This window comes from Platalea leucorodia (assembly GCF_965183815.1).
Source record: "Platalea leucorodia genome assembly, chromosome: 1".
Lineage (NCBI taxonomy): Eukaryota > Metazoa > Chordata > Aves > Pelecaniformes > Threskiornithidae > Platalea > Platalea leucorodia.
Genome location: NC_138823.1, coordinates 30,188,035 through 30,207,516, shown reverse-complemented (window position 1 = coordinate 30,207,516; position 19,482 = coordinate 30,188,035). Strand labels below are relative to the sequence as shown.

The window sequence follows — 19,482 nt, the reverse complement described above, 5'->3', positions numbered from 1 at the left end:
TCAGGACACTAGTTAGAGAGCTTTTTAAAGAGAGTCTGAATGAAACAGCTGTGTATAGGAAGCTGTTGTTCTGCCTAACAGATTTGTTCCCATTTCTCAAATGTGTGCTTGTTGTGATCTCTTTGTGAAGTTTAATTTTTTTGCCATCACAAGGAAGATGCCTCCTCTGAAACCAGTCAAACTGATATAGCTGTGTCTCTGTTCTCACGTTTCTCACAAGCACCATCAGATTTTCTTCTGGAGAAACTGAGAGGAGTGAAAATTATTATCTTCCTGTTCACAGCAGTTAAAGGGATGATGCAGTTGTTGCACTAAGGCAGAGACAACTGGTGTGGTTTCAGGATCACTCATTAAGAAGGTATCAGTTACCTGAGGGAATTATTGGCCTCTTTGTAATACATTTTCTACGCTTATGAACAGAAAGAGGCATTTTACTAGCTTTGCTTAATAAGGTAATAGGAATAGGTATTGCTGATGAGGATGGCAGGAATATCTGACTGAATGTTGATTTGTCTGCTTTTTAATTAGCACAAAAGTGGAGACTAATTTTGAATACTGAGCTCCTCATTCCCATACTCATGGGTAAGCTCTCATTTTGTTCATGATTCTGCATCAGGGATTGATATTATTAGGAAAATAAGCTTTTCTGACAAAAGGGAGATTCTTGTTTGTAAAGGCGAAGGTCTAAGACTAAGCTGAAGTATTACATTTTAGCTGCCATGTGGTTATTCGCAGTTTGTGCTCATTCTTCTGCACTTTCAATTAACAATTTTTCCTTTAGTTCCAAGCTAGGAGAGTAAGACTAAATGACTTCTTTTTTTCAGGTGTAAATTGCTTGTGATATCTCAAAACCTATTTCATACAGAAAGTTAGCCATAAATGTGGCACCTGTTTTGGAATGGAATAAAGAAAGGTCTTGGTATCATTTTATTGTGTTCCTTACAAATGCATTGCATGGAATTAAGTTAGTGTTTTGACTTCTGTCATTGTGCTTAGCAGGCTATTGGCACAAGGCAGCAAGGGTACACAAGCAAACCAGGCATAAGATAATTTGATTGGGGCAAGTGATTATTTATTCATTTCACATGTTCTGGTATGATAATTGTTGCCACTACATTATGGTGGCAAGTCACAGACCAAGGCCTTATTGATCCAGTTGGATACACACACTGAATACACACGTATTGAATACACACACTGAATACACACGTTGGATACACACACTGAATACACACACTGGTTTGCTGGAAAGGTGGACCTAGGAGTATGTCCCGCTGAATGCAGCTGACTGCAGGAGAGGCGGCATTTTGCATTAAAGCAATTCAGCTTTTGAATATGTTGGGAACATGGATTTGGAAAGTTTCTGTACTTTACAGAGGAAGTGTGAAGAACTGTAAATGTTTACAGCACAGCTTTTACTGTATAGTCAAAGGCATGCAAATGTTAAAGAAGAATCTGTATCTGTAACAACGTGCTGGAAAACCCCAACAAATAATAGTCACTTGCATAATTTAATGAAAATACTTTGTCATTTCAGTCAAATAACATTTAAGTTACATAATGGTGTCAACTGGAAACCTAATTTCTATTCTAATGCTTTATGTTGTTCCTTGTAGAGTCTGACTTTATCTTCTTCCAGCCTTTGCCACTGCTGGCTATTAAATATTTCAGTTGTCACTGCTGGAGCCATTTGCAAAGCTGAGTACTGCTCTGCTTGAGAAATAGTGAAACTGGTGCCCTAAGTGTGTGACTTGAATGTACAGCCAGATCAAGGTGCTTTATTTTTCCATGGACATACGTCTAATAATTCTTTATTAGATCTGCAAGTGAAATAAAACAGCAATTATCAAACAATTTCTTTTAAAACACTGATAGCATAACACTGTTACAATACTGTTTCATTTCAAAGCACTTTTTATTAATTTAATTTTAATCAGCTAAACTAGAAAAAGAAACCATTTTTATTAGCCAAATCAACAATAACCCATTAGTAATTGCCATTAACAGTAGCAATTTCATTGCAAAAACCAACAGACATCTCACACAGTTGCATGAACTCTCCTCGTGGGAAGCTGAGTACTGATTAATTTCACTCTGAACAATCACTTTGCTTCTTATCACCACGGTTTACTTAGTACATCAGAAGGACTGTGAAGGTTCATGAAAAATTTAAAAGTACATTTCACTGTTAAAAGTCATGCATTAAAACAGATTGGTTGCCTACCACAAAATGAATATAGATTAATTTTGGTAAAAGCACTAGCCAAATGCCACAGTGAATTAGAACAGCTTCTGGCAGGACGGGAATATTGCAGGTAAGAACACATGCACGTTCTCATTTCTTTGGCAGATTTTTCCATAGTCTTTGTTTGGATGTGTTGCTCTTGATGAGCAGACTGTGCTCCAGATTTGCTTTGGTTGTCTGGAATTAGTCTCTCACCACTCTGCCTTTCAGCGGTTGGGGTTGCCGGTGATTGCTCAATATGGGACAAGGTGCTTCCCCTTCAGCAGAAGACAGGATTGTGCGGAATTGAGCCAGCTAAATGGAGCAAGGAAAGAAGGGATATATTTAGCTTTTCACTTCTATATTGCATGTCAGTGAGCAATTGCTATACTTCCCTACTAGCTTTCTATTTTTTAAAAAAATTAAGCTTCATAATATTGAATCAATCCAGTGGTAAGTCAGGATTTATGCTGCCACAGAAGTACTGGAATGAACAACCGTCTTTTTGCAGATCCTATTCAGCCATCTATCACAGAAACTTCCAGACACTGGTACCACTATGTTATCACCTATGTAAAAAAACCTGGGGTTTGATAAACTAAAAATATTACCAATTGTGAAAGTAAAAAACAATGCCTTAGGACTAATTCAACTTTGCTTTAAACATTGTTTTTTATGTCAAACTATTTGCACTTAATTTCTGTCCCCTATCCGTTGAATAGCCCAATTAATAACACCTTGAACAAATATTAAAGATCCTTATAATACACAATTTATTTCTACATGTGTGCTTTTTATTTTCAAAGATTCAAAGTCCTTAACTAGCCTTATCTGGAAAGATATTAATTCCAACACCTTTGGAAGGACAGGTGACAATAATTTAACTGCATTAGACAGTTTCATAAGAGTTTAGACCAGAAAGAATACTTACGTCGATAAGGCCAGTGAGGGATATTTAGCTTATCCTACAAATCTTATTAGGAAATAATGCAATAATAAAGCAATTTGTACAGCTCCTAACCACTCTATGATAGCACTGAATGGAGAACTATACTCGCTATTTGATCTTGTGACACATCACAAAACTCCCTGCTCAGGCAGGTTTTTGGCTGAGATTTGATGAGAATGTGAATTTCTTTTGGGGAATCTTGCAGGAATGAAGATGGGAAGAATTCAGTTTTCTGCCTGGCTTCTGCTTTGGGAGACACAGCACTTCAAGGAAGTTTAAATAAGCAAATCGCCTTTCCCGGAGCAATGGAAGCAACTCCCCCAATCTGAAGTCATCTTATTTCAGTTCCCACAAGACTTTGTAAGATGTGAGTAGCCTAACCTGGCTGAGGCAGAATCATCATTAACAGCAATAATGTGGTGTAAAGGTAGTACCCATTTTAGAGTAAAAATGAGACAAATAAACCTAATAAAATGTAGCAATACAATGTAAAGTGATAATATCCCTGAAGCTAAAAGACTAGAAGGGTCTTGTTCTTTGTAATACTGTACCTGTTCTGAGCTGATAGTAATTGGGTCTTTAAGGATAATCCAGATGACACTCTCATGGAGGGGAGGATGAGTCAGAGAGCCATTGTAGGTCCAGTAATCCATGGATTTAGGCAGTAGGCTTGAAGGATCAAAATCAGAAAAGGGAGCTTGCTTACCCTGTGGAAGATATGCTGGGTTAATTAAACCCATGAATAAGATAGGATTTACATCCTACAAGGGAGTGTGTTCCTAAATCAGAGGAGGTCATTTCAAAACACTAATGTTTTCTCATAGCATCAGAGGTGAGTTGCTCACCCTGGTGATAAGTGTGACACTGAGATACATCTAGGATGGCACCACCAACAATAAGCAGTGTTACTGAAAAAACAGACAAAACCCAACTTCCCCCCCAAATGGTATCAGATACCAAAGAGTTCAGTCATCACTGACTAAAGGGTTGTGTTTTGTTTGGGTTTTTTTTCTCCAAATACTGAACTCTGTGCTACTGAGGAAGCAAAACACTTCAGTGTACAATTAATTTTCAGCTGTCTGTTGAGACTAAAGGGAGGATTCACACATGTTGATAATGTTTGCATGTTTAGGGTCAAAGTCTACATTCCTTTTTAAAATCCTGTGGGAGATGCTGTATTGTATTTTTAACATGCTTCACTAAAATTCAGATATTCAGATTCTATCTCTGCTTATCTTGTGCCTTTATGAGAGGCTTAGTGGGAGTGGTCACTGCTTTACAAGACAGCTTAAGAAAAGTGCAGTTCTGGTGTTATTTCTTCTCCCTTGTTTTCCCTCCTTCAACTGAGCAAAACTACAGTTTGGTTATTGTGAGACTGTGCTGGTGGTGGACACCAGAAGTAATTTTAAATAGACAGATGGATGGAAGCGTAGGATTAGGTAGGAATCAGGAACTGTGTACTCTCACTCTTACACAAAGAGCCCATAGCTATCTACAGGGTGGAGCCCCAACAATACAAAATATCTTATCGGATCCCATAAACTCATGTCCAGGATCATGCTTTCGGCTCCCACATCTCAACAGCGTCCTTCAGCTGAACCTCTGCATTATTCTGAAGTCTTCAAAAAGGCAGATGAGGGATTGCATAGATTTTAATTTAACTACTCTGTATATTATCATGATCAGGCTGTTTTGATGTTTACCTTAGTCTTTACTGAATCCAAGGCCTTCAAGACACCCTTCAGGTTTTCATTGCATAAACCAAGCTGTAAATTAAAAAATACTTTAAAATCCTAAATACATAACAATAGTTTTATTCTAACAGAATCAAGAATAAGAATATGCTTTATAAAGGTTGATTACTTCAGCTTTGCAAACCCACTATGAACGAGACAAAATGTAGAACTTTTGAGGAAATAACAGGAAGCTTTGCTCCTGCTTTGCAGAGTAATGCAAACAGTAGTGTGAAAATAATCTGATTCAGAAGTATATGATTGCTTCGATCATATGTGCTTATCCTTGAAATTTGCTTTGAAAGCATTCAGAGAGATGGTTTTGCTGCTATCTTTTTTGCAATGGGAACTATGAGTAATTACATTTTAGCAGTATATAATAATATATAATGTTATTTTATGATATTTCCTTAATATAACAAAGTCCTTAATAATAAGGAATTATTTTTCCTGCCTCAGTTGGTTTTGAAAGGCTAAATATGTCATGTACATGGATTCAAGATTTCTTGGAGTTCTGATTTATAAATTTCTCTTCTGACTGATAGACAGTAATAGCACACATGACACAAACTCTCTTTCTGTGAAAGTTCACATCACTGTTAATGGAGTGGAAAGCAAACACAAAAGGTATGAGCATTGCCTGTTTCAAAGGCGGATGAAACACCACAAGCTCACTAGCACTCATGCCTTTAAAGCACAGCTCTTCTTGAAAGTTCTGTGGATGAAATGGGGATTTGGGTAAAACATCCATGTAGGAGCATGGGCAAAGCGGGCAACATGGGCTAAATCAGGATAAAAGACATTAATCTCCACCGATTTAACACAAAGACATGTTTTTCCTAGTTCTCATCACTGGCTGCAGTTTTGATAAGGAAAGGGAAGAGAGACACATGTGTTTTCAGTATTCAGTAACTGACCTTCAGGAAAACAGTGACAATTGCCAGACCATCTGGCTTGTCGAAAGCCTCAGCTATATTCGAATACTTGTCCGCGTTCCAGTGAATGAGATGAAGCTAAAAAGCAATTGACAAGACCGTTTTTGCTGGTTCTATTACAAAGAACTGCCGTCATCAGAGTAAAATAGTTAGAAATGCCATTCTGCACTCTTAGGGTCTGACCGTGAAACTGAGAACGTGCTTGTGAATGCCTGCAGATTTATGGTGTTCTGCTGAATTGCCTTGGCATTGTCAGGACTCATACTCAGGCTTTATCTTGAGGTAGGCAGAACTGCACATATTCCTGAAAGCAATTTAGGGGTAAGTACAGAGAGATGTGGAAAATCACAACTTAGAAGGGACATATATTTTTCTAACTCTACTGCTAACAGTCTCCTGTGCATGCTTTTATTTCCATGTTTTTAAAAACATAATACATAGCATTTTGAGGAGTGTAAAACCCCTTTGTTACACATGGTGCAATATTTATTCACAATAGTCCCATTTACTGCAAAAGATTGATGGCATGGCCATGAACATCATGGCTGTGGATGGTTTATATTCAACATAGACATTTCAACAGCTTTTGAGTTCTGACACTATTTACTTTAATAGAGTTTTGAGGAACTTTTGTTCATCCTAGTATGTTGCTTATTATATCTTGAGCTATTTTTCATGTGAAATACAAATTTCCAAAAACTTACAGAACTTGGAAATCACAATAATTTCTTTAAATGCCTTCTCACCTATGAATATGCTTAGAAATTCCTTAGCAACTATTTAACTCTATGGCAATAGTCTAGTCCAGGATTATTTGTATAACATTTCAGCAACATGGTCACAGAAAATATCAAAACTTCTTCAAATACAAGGAGGAGATTCAAAAATACAGAGACAGAACATGGAAATTACCATATAAAGCACATAATTTTAAAATTCTGATTTAAATCAGATTTTTTTTTTTTTTTTTTAATTTCTGGTATTTTTTAAAGCTGGATTCCTGTCTCTTCAACTTAACATCTTTACTGTTTCAACATATTTAAACTATCGATTCAAAGCAAACTAATAAACACTTAATCATGTGCTGCTTAAACACAGCTTAAGTGCACTATCTCTTTACAGCAGAAAGCAATTCTAAAGGGACACCCCCTTCTTATCTTGGCTGTATCAAATGAGATAGCTTTAGCACTCTCAACAGCGGAAAATTTCCTATTAGGAACACACTTCTGGCTATGTGTTCCTAATGCCTAAATTAAAAATGTATAATCCATCTTATTAGATTGTCATGTTGTAATGTTCCTAAAATCTAAAAAGCTGCCAAAGATAACATTACATGGATTGAACATGAATTATTCGCTGGCACGTTGATGACTATTAGCAGGACAGTAAGACACTGGAAAACAAATAAAATCTCTGACTTTAGAGGTGGCTTTTAATTTTTGTACAACAGACCTTGTTTCATTATTGAAGACATTTAATGTACTTGACAGCTGCTGGGGCCCTTACTAGATAACGTTTTTACCTCTTTCTCTTCATTAATTTCTTCTGGGTTTCCTTCTTATTTGCTGTTGTTGAAAAGCTAGAAAAAAACACCTTACGGTGATCAGCATGCTTGTAGCTTTGAGGAGCTTCAGCTACAATTACAGTGGGGCATTGGGTGATCAGACTCTCTAAAAAGCAGCTGATTTAGTATTAAGCTGAATGTACTTGTACAGCTGACCTTTTTAACATTTAGCAGATGTTTATACCTGCACCCTTCAGCCCTATTTCATTATTTAAATATGGATTTAGATTATCTAAATTTAGATTAATAAGTACTGACCGCAAAACCCAATTTGCTCTTGCAAAGTCTACTTTGCACATGTAGAGATGGTATTGCTTTTGCAAACTAAAATAATTATCAAAACTATCTACATATGTTTTTTTTTTTTTCCTAGGGATGATATATGTCACTGGACTTTGAAAACTTGCTTTGACTTTTCTTTCATTGACTCTACCTCTGAGGCATATTTTCTTCCATCCACTGTGTGCTCCGAGCCTTGTTCATCTGTTTGGCCCCAATGGAAGTGAAACTGCTGCAATCTGTATGTTCCAGTGAGAGGTCCACCTGTGAGCACTGCAAATGCATGGAGTAAGGTAAAAACATCATTAATCATTAAAGTTTTCCTGACAGGCAAGTTACAGATTTCAAAGATTTTATAATGTGCAAGCAGTTTTCTACATGTTAACGTTTTGATATTAGATTATTTTTAAACATTTGGAGGAAAAAAAAAACCAGACCAGAACAGTTTGTGCAGTTAAGCCAAAGTTATTGAAGGTTTTCAGTCTAGGTATGTATATGGTGCATTGGTTATAGTAAATCTGCATGTCTCCTCAATATGGTTCCAAAATTCAGGTGAAATATATGTGAATACACCTTCTACTCCAGAGAGAAAACAAAAGGAAAAGTAATGCAGAAAACCAGCAGTTTGCCAGAAACAGTAACTGGATTTTAATAACTGCAGAAGAAACAGTCCTACCACATGGAATTCACTTCCCACTGAAATTTGTATTATTTATGACAGTATTTTAAAGGTCTCTTCCTTCACAGAAGTAACAGTTATAGGTACCTGAAGTTTTCTGAATTTAGATTATGAGATGCCACAGGTGTGCTCAGATGTTATTGACATTGTTTATTGGTCATTATCATTAATTCCTTGCTTACAAGGACATAAATGTGTATTGATTCCCACTGTGGTGATAGGCACCTGTGATTGTACATGATGCTTAGAAATACGTGCCTGGAGTTCTAGCAGCACTTGCAATACTATACATCAGCACAGAGAAATCTCCTCCTTTGCTATCAAGGTAATAAGACTCTCTGAGCAAAAAAAACTAGTCCAGAGTGATTTCATATCGAGTTATACTGTGAGTAACTTTTACATATGCATAAATCTCCAAGCACATGTTGATTAAAAAAAAAAAACAAACCACGATTGAGTAACTGTTTAGAAACTCTTCTCCTACCTTCCCCTCCCCAAATCAGTGATTATCCTGGAGGTTTCCTACTGGGAAATTACCAGTCCTTTTGCCATTAGCACAGGAACACTTGCCAACAAGTCCTAATTTTAAAGAATTTAATTTGGATCTTCTGTGACAATTACAGTGTGTTGCCAACTAGTATAACAAAATTAGCAAGTCTAATCTATATAAATACTCCTAAAAGGCACCTAGTCTTGTTTTCTATATAAACGAGAGAAAAAGCGAATGAAAAAAGAAAATGTCTCACACCTCCCTCTCCAGATCCCCTTTTTACTAACCTGATTGATTGTCCTTATCCTCAAAATTCACATGGAATGAATGTCCAACATTGACAATCTCTTTACATGTGGAAGGTTTCCAAGTGATCTGGAGAAGTCCCAGTGATGCATCTTTTTTGACTTCCTTGGTTTTAATATCAATAGGAGATTGACGGTCTCCATTGGCAATAGGGTATAACTTGTGCCAGTGGTCAGGTCCTAGGCAAAATAAATAAATGAATGGAGTTTTCTACTTCAAATTCTGTACCAATGCTGAATTCATACCACTTTACCTTGGAACCAATTGTATACGTAATACAGACACTTGATATGTTAATAATCCATGTAATTCTGAAGAATTTTTATAAGGAAAAGAAAGAAATATTCAATATATTATAAATAAATCTAATCTTCTATTAAAGACAGCTTTTACCATTGTTGCCTTGATAACTCCAGTTCAAACTTGCCATTTTTACTCCTTGCAAGGTACTGTCTTCTTTAAAAAGAAACTACTGGTGCTGATGAAAGCTGTTAAGACAAGATCTCTGCTTTGATTTTCTTCTGAATTTCTAACTTACACCTGGGCTTTTATATGCCTGCTTAAACAGTAAAGACAGTAATATTTTCTAACCAATGTTTATTGATTTCATATGATTTCTGAATGGCATGAGAAACTGTGATAAGAGAAAGGATTGTAATAAGGAAATAGTGTCGATTGCAATGTTTACTTTTTGATTCAGCACATATATTAAGACAGATATGAGTTACATGAGTTAAAATATACATCATTCTGACAGTTCAAATGTTGTCCAAAGACTTTTACACTAAATCTTCACAATCCAAAGGATAATTATGGTATAAAAGTGCAGACTACACAGAAAGCAACGGATGCTCAGCCTTCTTGAAAATCCATGTCAATCATTTAAGACATCTATGTGTGGATTTTAGAACATTATTTTTGACAATCACTAAAAAATAATCAATCTTAGTAGCTTTTAGTGGTGGAAAACAAATAACAATGTCAGTGCGTAACAAAATGGTCAATATGTTATTAAATATTACATTAATAAGACTAACAATGCTCTCTTTAACAAAAGGATGTTCAAAGCCTACTAAGTCCTACCAGCTTCAGATGTTTTGGGAATGATCTCAAGCCATTTTTGTACTGCTGGGAATCTTCAAGGCAATCTTCTTGGGGACTGATACCTGATTAAGTGCATGACTGAAGTCCAGCTTCCAAAGTTTTCTCCTGAAGTAGGTCTTATCTTGTAGTTCAAGAATATTTACACACAATCACCTATTTCTTCAGTAATAAGATACCATGTTCTGACTGTTTTAAAGCTAAGTTCTACTAATACATATGGGATTTTGCCTGGCTTAAACTGTCTCATACATGCTTAAGAGCAGGATTGTAGTTTTAGGACCATATGCTTGACAAGTACTGAAGCATAGTTAAATAGTTGTGGTATTATCTGTATGTGTAACCATTTGAATTGAGCGTATGGAGTAATTATTTCTATATAAAATAAGGTTTAGCATAGACTATGTAAGCATTGCCTTGTCATCCTGCGTTGCAAAAATGGAACCTGCTGACATTTTCCTGTTTTTCTTACAGACTATTCTCAGTAATAGGAAACTACTGATATCTGCCTTTGCAGATGTCCACAGCTGACGTCAGGAATTTCAGATACCATTGTGCAAGTAATGTTACAACCTGTAAAACTTGTGGCATTGATGCCTGGGAATATGACAGCTTGTAGGTGCGTCTCAGGTATAGGCGGACTGCAATTTTCTGTTAATTTTTTGTTGTTGTTCAGAAATTACGTTTTATCAGAATGGAAAATGTTCAAAGGAAAATTACCACCACAAATTTCTGCTGAAAGACAGGCAGCTTCATCTGCATAGACCCTGACCAATTTCCCAGTCAGATTACTAAGATGATATCAGTGTTTCACTACATCATGAAATTTCCGCTTGAAGTGAAGGGTGCACAATTTATGGTCCTTGGGCAACCTTGCTATGTAAACTATGATGTGAGAAATGAAGAGAGCAGAACTAATAGATCAGATGGAAATATTAGGTATGCTGGACTCAGCCAGTTATTAACTTGTAGTTCTCCAGCAGGGAGTCTGAAGACCTCCGTAACCAGGCTTGTGTCAAGCCTTCAGCACCCTGTTGGGGCAAGGGGAACGGGGAGGCCTGCTGCTGTCTTGGCTGCTACAGTCTGGAATGGCTGTTATAAATTACTGCCATGTTTAGCGCTGAAACAAACTCAGGCTGGTGTTGGTGACTAAGTTTTGAGACTTCAGAAACCAAACCTGACACCAGACACTAAAAAGATGCAGCCCACTGCTCTGGAGAACAAAGCCATACGGCAGGCAGCCCAGGAGCCCCGAAAAAGCCACCTTCACCCCAGGCACTCAGGACTTGCAGCCTCTGTCCTGCTGCAGGAGAAGATTTAGGGTCTGAGTCCAAGTTACAAGGTTATTAGTGACATGGAAGCGGCCCAGCTTCCTGCCTGTCCCCTAGGACAGTTAGGTGTCCTGAAGGGACAGATAAGCCTGGTACATTGGGGCAAAGGTGTTCATGGCTCAAGAGTTTTTCACTTTGAGAATCAGAACTCTTTTGAATGTATTTGTGGTGGGATTTAGCAGCCATCAGTAAAATTTATAAATTCTTTAAAGAACTGTTTTGAAACAGAATGTGTTTCTTGCAGAACAGAAATCCTGACTTTTGACCAGATCTGATGTCAATTATCATCGTTCCTTTGGAATCATGTAGGATAAATTCCTTCACTCCTATGAAAGCCACAGCACCAAATCGACTGCAGTTGTTCACACTCACAGCAGAAAAAGTGAAAGAGCCAGAGACCCCTCAATTCCTTGCCTGATATCAGTCATCTGTAGACAGTGTTGGTCGCTGTGAGTTAGTTATATAGATAGTATCAAAGACCTTCTGTCAGTGGTCAAGAACTATCGGCTGGGCCACTGGAAAAAACAAGTTAGGACTAAGTCAGAGATCTGAAATTGTGTTTGTGGTTTGAGTGAAACAGATGGTGCATTCCTGCATGATATGGGGACAATATAATATAAAGAAATTCAGTCACAAAGAATACAGAAGAATGGGGCAAGATCATTTTGAATTATCTAACAAAGAAAGGAATGAAGTTTTAGGAATAATAGCCAAAGGAAATATAAATCTTGTCTTGTTAGACAGATGCAATGGGAATATAATGTGGAAAAACTGCCATAGTATCTTTCGCTTGATCAGATAATCAATGTCAATTTTCTGACTATGAAAAATATTCTTTCTGTGCGAGGTGAGCATGGCAGAGATTCAGTAAAATGATCTCTTGGAAGAGCAGCCAAGATTTCAGAACTGTGACCTTTTTACTGCCTCATCAGCCAGGCTCTAAAGTAATTCTAGACCTCTGATTTAAATGCAGCAGATTGTGTGTGACTGACACAACAACTGGTTTGCTTCTTGAAACCCAACACAACTACCTTATGATTCCTCCCGTTACACCCTTTTATACCTCCCTAAGTGCACTTCAGCTTTTAACTATGACCCTATCACTGTTGCTAAAATATTTAATTGCTAGCATTTCTTAACTAAAGTCTAAGCTGCTGGTTCTTAACTTCAAATTAAAACCTGTCAAAAACAATTTTTTTTTTTTTTTCTGCATGAATGTAGAGAATGAGGTTAATGTTATGAAGGAGCTCTTGAGCTCCTGAAGAGCTCATGAACCAGGATTCAAAGGAAAAGAATCCAGTATTTCTTTGAATAGACTTACCACTTTTTTTAATTCCTGAAGTTACAATGCGGCTTTATGATCAGCCTTTCTCCAGAAGACAAAGAAATTAGGTTTGACTTTAAACAAAGTCCCAGGAACTAAGGTGATGCAACTTAGGAAGGGTGGCTGGTACCTTACTGCTTGTTGCACAGCTCTGCCCATTTGGGGAACTTCTTTCAGTTCCCTCTTCTACCCGACAAAAAACTTTTCAAGGCTTTTTACTACAACTTCATGCTAGGAGGAAAGACTTCTGAACTCAAAGAGCAATGAACTTCTTTTCCAGAATAAAAGCTTTTTACAAATTGCAATAGGAATTGAAGTAAATTATCTATAAATGTAAGTTGAAATAATACAAGTTAAAGCATTTTATAATTATTTTTTGGCTCTCGTGCATTCCTCCAGAGTACTTATAGTCCAGACGTTGTCACATTATACTAATGCATTAGAACTATGAGACTAAATTGCTGAGACAGCAACCACAAAAAATGTCCCAGCAGCACAGGGCATAAGAAGGCTGAGGATCATGGATGGTAATAAGCTTCTTAAAACACAAGCCTGTATTCCATCAGCCACTGATTATTGCCTCCACATTTTAGGCTATCCACACTCTGCAGGGAAAGTGTTAGCACCTTTCCAGGAAACTGGGATTAAAGAAATGTGATATCTTTGGCAAAACCTTCACAGTATAAATAGAAGTGGATCCCTGGCTTTCCAGATGAGTGTGGACAAAGTTTTAATATCTAAAGCCCTGAACCTGCAAACCACTATAGATGTGTCTAACTTTATGAATAGCAGGACACCAGTTGACCTTATTTGTGTATGAAATTAAAAATGAACATCACAGGACAGGAATGAATGTAAAATAGTCTTATTTTAAGGACACTGGCCAGAAAAAAACAGAAAATTCTTCTGAAAAATATTAAATTACAAGAATGTTCAAAGGAAATTTTTCATTTTTAAAGTGCCAAATATTACATGTCTTGATAGTGAATTGATTCGTGAAAAAATCCTATAAAAAGTTTCAAAAATATTTCAGTAGCTCTCATAGTGATCCTTCTTAGTTAATGTTTACAGAGAATCAAGATATTGTTATTTGTAATACTCTAGTCAAAATTAAATAAGCTGTTTAGATAATCTTCCCTTACAGCTATTGTAAGTAAACTAGTGGGAGGAAAGTTGCAAACTTATGAAAGTTTTGAAGCGAACTAGAAGGAGGGCGCTTCCAAACCATCAGGCATCGCTCGATCTGAGGAAGCTCTGGCCATCCTTGTGCAAAGTATTGCATAGGGTGCAAGAGACAAGGATTGCCTTAAAATAAGACACAGTAACTATTGGCCTGTGGCATAAAGGCAGGAGATAATAGGCCCCCAATGGTTGTGAAAGAGCTGTTGTCTCCTGTTACCTCATGCCTGCTTCCTGCACCAGGCTTTGCTGATGGGAGAGATACAGCTCAGTTCGTCTATGCACAGCTGGTTATTGTGGATAGGATCAAACCTGGCCCCTCTTTGTGAGGGGAAAAATGTCAGCTTAACTGGGGAGTTTTATCTGCTATGGGCTACAGTTTTAGGATTTTAATACTAACTGAGCATTTATTTTAAGTGGTGAAAGATAATACATCTCTATTTTTATTTGCAGACAGACCTATAAACCTGTCTGTCCTATAATTCCCTGTCCTAGTTATGAGAACAGCCAAAGTCTGAAGCAAGTAAAAAAAGCTGTGTCCACAAAATGAAGTATCCATAATCTTTTCTTGTTACTAGGTGTTCTGTGAGCTTATGTAGTCCATATTTTCTGACAAATACCAACAAAACTTTATAAATGTCATTAGGCACCTCCTATTCGGGGAATATATTGAATTGCAACTAATACATTTAGGTACCAGAACAGATTTGTAGGTGGACATGGCATGGTAATAAATACAAATTTTATTATTTGCAGTTATGCTGATACAACATTAAACAATCTGTATCAGAAATGATGGGGTAGTTCTATCATTTTTTTTTCCTTTTAATTCTGTACCTTAATAGGAAAGAAGCATATATAGCTGCAACAGACTTAATCTGGTTTATAGATATAACATATGAAAGAGAAAGACAGACTGCTATGATGGTACGTTTTACTTGCCCTACATTAGGGGTTTTCAGACCTTTGATTTCCAGATGCTTAAACATTTACCAGAAAGATACAGAAAATCAAAGCCTACTGAAAGCAGGCTTGCTCTTCTCAGTTGTCTTTCACCTTGAAAAGAATCCACAGACCTTAGAGTTTGGGGCCATAAGTTGAAAATCACACTTGTGTGCCATTTGAGCTGTATGTATGGAGCAGGTGTTTGTCCAAGGTAACCAAATATATTCAATTTTTGGAGTTCTGTACAAAACAGTATGTAAATAATTACTTCAGCGGTCTGTGGTAACACCTGTATTCTGGACGTTGCATTAGGCATAAGTAAATCTCACGATTTTGTACAGAATTGACTGTTGGATAAATAGCAAAAGAAAAATGCCTTCTTTCAGAGGTATTACTGACTGTGGAAACCGCAGTGTTTTTATCAAAACATCGCTCCTGATATAGACAGAAAACATTTTAAGCAGACTGAGGCATAGTCACACAACCTCCTGCTTGGAAGGCTTTCAGCAGGGAGATGTGCCCTCTGCTGCTTGCTTGAGTACAGTGAAGAAACAGCAGTAAGAAACTTAGCCTGTATACCTTTGACCTGAAACATGGGTGAAATGGGACAATTCAAAGACATCTTCTAACATAACTATTTTTCTAGGGTAAGGTCATTGTCTGAAAGCAATTTCCGATATTACGATTTTTGTCAAAATGCTACAGAAAGATTTAATTTGTGTTTTATTGTAAGCTGCATTGGGTGGCTGAGAATATTTCTTTGTTTCCTGTCTCCTAAGAGACTAAGCAGTGAAAAACAGGAGCAGCAGAAATTCTGAGAAGATTCTTTTTCTTTTGTCAGTGACAAAGCACTAAAATTTGTGGTTTCTCCAGAAAGAGTGAGTAAAAAAGTGCTACCTCTTCTATCAAAACAGCAGTAGCAAAACAAATGGTATATGGCTACTGAAAAGGTTATTGTTCTTTTTATTATTGTTGAACTTTTTTTCATCAAATACTGTTTAAAATTCGATTCAGGGATTATTTGGCTATATTTCTGGCTGGCTATTCTGACTTTAATTTGCCATACCTTTTAACTTTACTGCCCACATTGGTGATAGTCACAAAGAGTAATTTCTGTGACCCAGTTAGGGATGCAATGCTTCTGTCACAGTTTCTCAAAAAGAGTTCTTAATAACAAAGGGACAGGAAAAAAATAATAATTTCAGTATCAGCTGTTTTTCAAAAGTATTTCTCTTTTTGAGCTACTGAACTGCTGAAAAAACACCTGCACAACATGCAGACAGGCACACATGCAAGTTTTGCACCTATGCACATAAGCATAGTTATGTATCATAGATGTAGTTTCACTGATTTCCGTTCTAACGATATTATTATGCTAGCAGTGTTCTCTCTTTTTATGCTCCACATTAAACTCCACAAGCACAGTGCAAGCTGTAGAAGTATCCAAACGCATCCAGCTGCTTGATGGCACGTGGGCAGCCTGGCTGGTGCACAGCGCGACTTCTCGGTACCTTTCCTTTTTCACCGGGGCATGTTCGAAACCTACTGCCACTTAACAATGGCAATCTAAGAATCATATTTGTTAAGAAACAGAAGTAGTTTCAGGAATGCCACAGAATTCACGAGTAGCTCAGAACCATTAGACCAACTCTGCCACCTACAGACACACCATTTCTGGATTTGCACTAGAAAAACCCACCTTAGCCCCATGTAGAGTTCTTACAGAAGTGAAACTAGCAGGCATCCCAATTGAGACATCCTAGCATGTAATCCAGAAGTACAGGAATGTGAAGAACGATCAAGATTTAATGCAACTTGTACAGAAACCGAGCAAGGTTTTTGCAAGAAACCGCACATATTCAGTCCATAACCATCTTCACTACTGGACATTCCACTGGGATGTAACTGAGCCCCATGATGCTAAACAGGACTAAGAGGAATTAGTTGTTTTAATAGATATATCATGATATCTTTTCTATTCTTAAATGAACAGCAGCGTTCCCAAATGTCTGATAAAAGCCTGATGTGCCTGAAAAGGATCTGCTTGACCTCTTTCCCCTAGTTTCTGTTGCAGTTTAGATTAACCACATGTTCCATGCTCCCTGCCACCATGAGATGACACTCCGTACTACCTAGTTATCCTACTCCTCTTACAGAGGCAACAAAAAAATAAACTCTAGTGTACTGGCAAAGGATCAGAGAGAATTGTGTGAGTCCCGAGTCAATGGAGCAGACTGCGGGTCTCCTCTCAGTTTAAAAAAAGAAAAGTTTTCCAGCCCTTTTCTGTGCAGAGATGGCCTTGAAAACCTGAAACAATGTAAACATTGAGATGGAGGAAAGGAGCCAGTGAGTTGATCTCAGCATGACAACAGACAGAAAGGAAGAGTGTTACTGAAGGGAGAGAAGTGCATGGTGGCACACCCACGCATTCATGCTCTTACCTCTTCAGAGAAGTTAAGAAGAAATCCTGAAAAAATCTCCCTATCCCTTACCATCTCCCTGGCCACTGCTCATTGCATTGCAAACTGACGGAGCAGGGATGTGGGAGACCATGAAAGAGTCTCCCAGATATTTCACTTCACCTCTGATGAACACCTTTACCTGGCAGAATAGATAGTAAAAAAATAGGAATTATTACTTTTGTGAAGAATTTACATTCTGTGTGTTCCTTTGCAGTTTTTCCCAATTTCGCACTTCCCAGTAACAGTGTCTTAAAATATGCCTGCTCTTATTCAAAATGAGTATACCCTTGTGTTTCTTTAGTGAAAGATTAAAAGCACTCAGATGATCTCAATAAACAGCACTCTTTGACAGCTTTCTGAAGTGACAAGAAAACAGTTCTAAATAAAGATATTTTGGGTTCTGTGTTTTAGAAACTGAACAAGAAATTGTGAAGAGTCTGGGCTGTAAGATGCCAAGAGGAAATGAAGGACCTGCAGAAGTATTAGGGATGCAGAAAAAAACTCGAGAGGTGCAGAATAAAATGGGGCCAGACTGGAACTGAAGGTGTGGGAAGACGGAAAGGAAATATATGCGTAGGAGAACCTGGTGGGATAAGAGTTCTAGCCTGTGGCTCCCTCACTTACACACCTTGAGTATCTCTAATGCAGATACATAGAACAAGGCTATCTTAGCCTTGATGTTAGCAATAAAATATTTCTGTCCTTTGTAATAATCATTCTGTACTTTGATGGAGACCATGGAATTTCTGTTCACTATTTTTCTTACAGATGTAGTGCTCTGGATGTTTTCTTAATTGTCCATGTGACACTGTTGTTGCCTTTGCACTAAAACTTGCTGTCCTTGCAGGAAGGTTAACCTCATCTAATGTGAGACTTTGGACTTCAGATCTATTATTTTCGCTTGTTGTTTCACTATTATCTTATTGAACATCAGCATACAGTGCACCTGGATGATTCTTGTATGTTAACCCTACACATTTCTTTCTTTTTACATGGCCAACCATGCTGGAAGTATATTTATTTCATCCAGAGGCTACTGAGACCAGTAGTTCTTCTACTTCTTTCCAAAATTTGTCTCAGGAAGTGAAATGAAATTTTAGCAACCATTTTAAGAATAAATTTTGCAAGCAGTTCATATGCTAAGTGAAACTAATATATGCCATTTTAATACATGTTCTGAAATATATGTGAGATATTTTGGGGTTGCTATTTGTGCAGGACTAGGTGACGGCCTGAGGTCCCTTCCAATCTGAGTCTTTTATTGGTTCTGTGACTGAAGTTTTTTCTGGAATGTTATAAAACATTTCCCTGTCACTATGAAAAATATTGGAACACTAGATAAGAATTACACTGAGTTTCAGCAAAGCTGGTTTATTTTCTGTTTATTTTCTATGATCAGATATGATCAAAGAATGTGTTGTATAGAGAATATGTCCAGAGTTAAAGAGAAGAAGAATGAGTCAGAGATGTGGGCATTGCCTAGGGAATTTTGAACATTGCTGTGCAATGATTTTCATAATTCATTACATTTGGATTAAGACATACATAGATAATGTCTGTTCTCTGAATTTTTATCTGTGGTGAAATCAATCATGTGAATAAAGTAAAACAGCAAACAGTCCAGAATCTATTACTTTGTTAAGATAAGCTAATAGAATTAAGAGTTTAGAGATGCATATTTGCAGGAAAAACAGGGTATCTAGCAAGTGACCATGTGGGATGTTGCAAGATGGGGATGATCTCAGCTATTACAAACAGGAGACTAGTTCTAAATGAAGGGGATTATAAAAGCTATAATTAGCTAATGCTTCCTAAAAGCCTAACTAAACTGTTGGGTTTTTTCCATTCCAAAGTGCAATGCCATAGTGAGATCAAGTGTCATGTAGTAAGTGCAGACAGAGAAACAAATCTTATAAACACAACATCATCTGCCATTATTTCAGGACAGTCTTGTAAGCTCTCTGAAACAGATGATACGTTT

At 37.3% G+C, this 19,482-nt stretch overlaps 1 protein-coding gene across 1 annotated transcript; it reads right to left on the bottom strand.

Moving 5' to 3' along the window:
- Positions 1-1,814: 1,814 nt before the first annotated feature.
- On the bottom strand, positions 1,815-9,589 carry LOC309592473 (carbonic anhydrase 1-like; the record flags this gene model as incomplete). Its single annotated transcript, XM_082315900.1, has 7 exons — positions 1,815-1,820; positions 3,725-3,880; positions 4,877-4,939; positions 5,824-5,919; positions 7,839-7,957; positions 9,141-9,338; positions 9,553-9,589. The coding sequence occupies 7 exons, from the start codon at positions 9,587-9,589 to the stop codon at positions 1,815-1,817; spliced, it is 675 nt and encodes a 224-aa protein (XP_082172026.1).
- Positions 9,590-19,482: the final 9,893 nt, after the last annotated feature.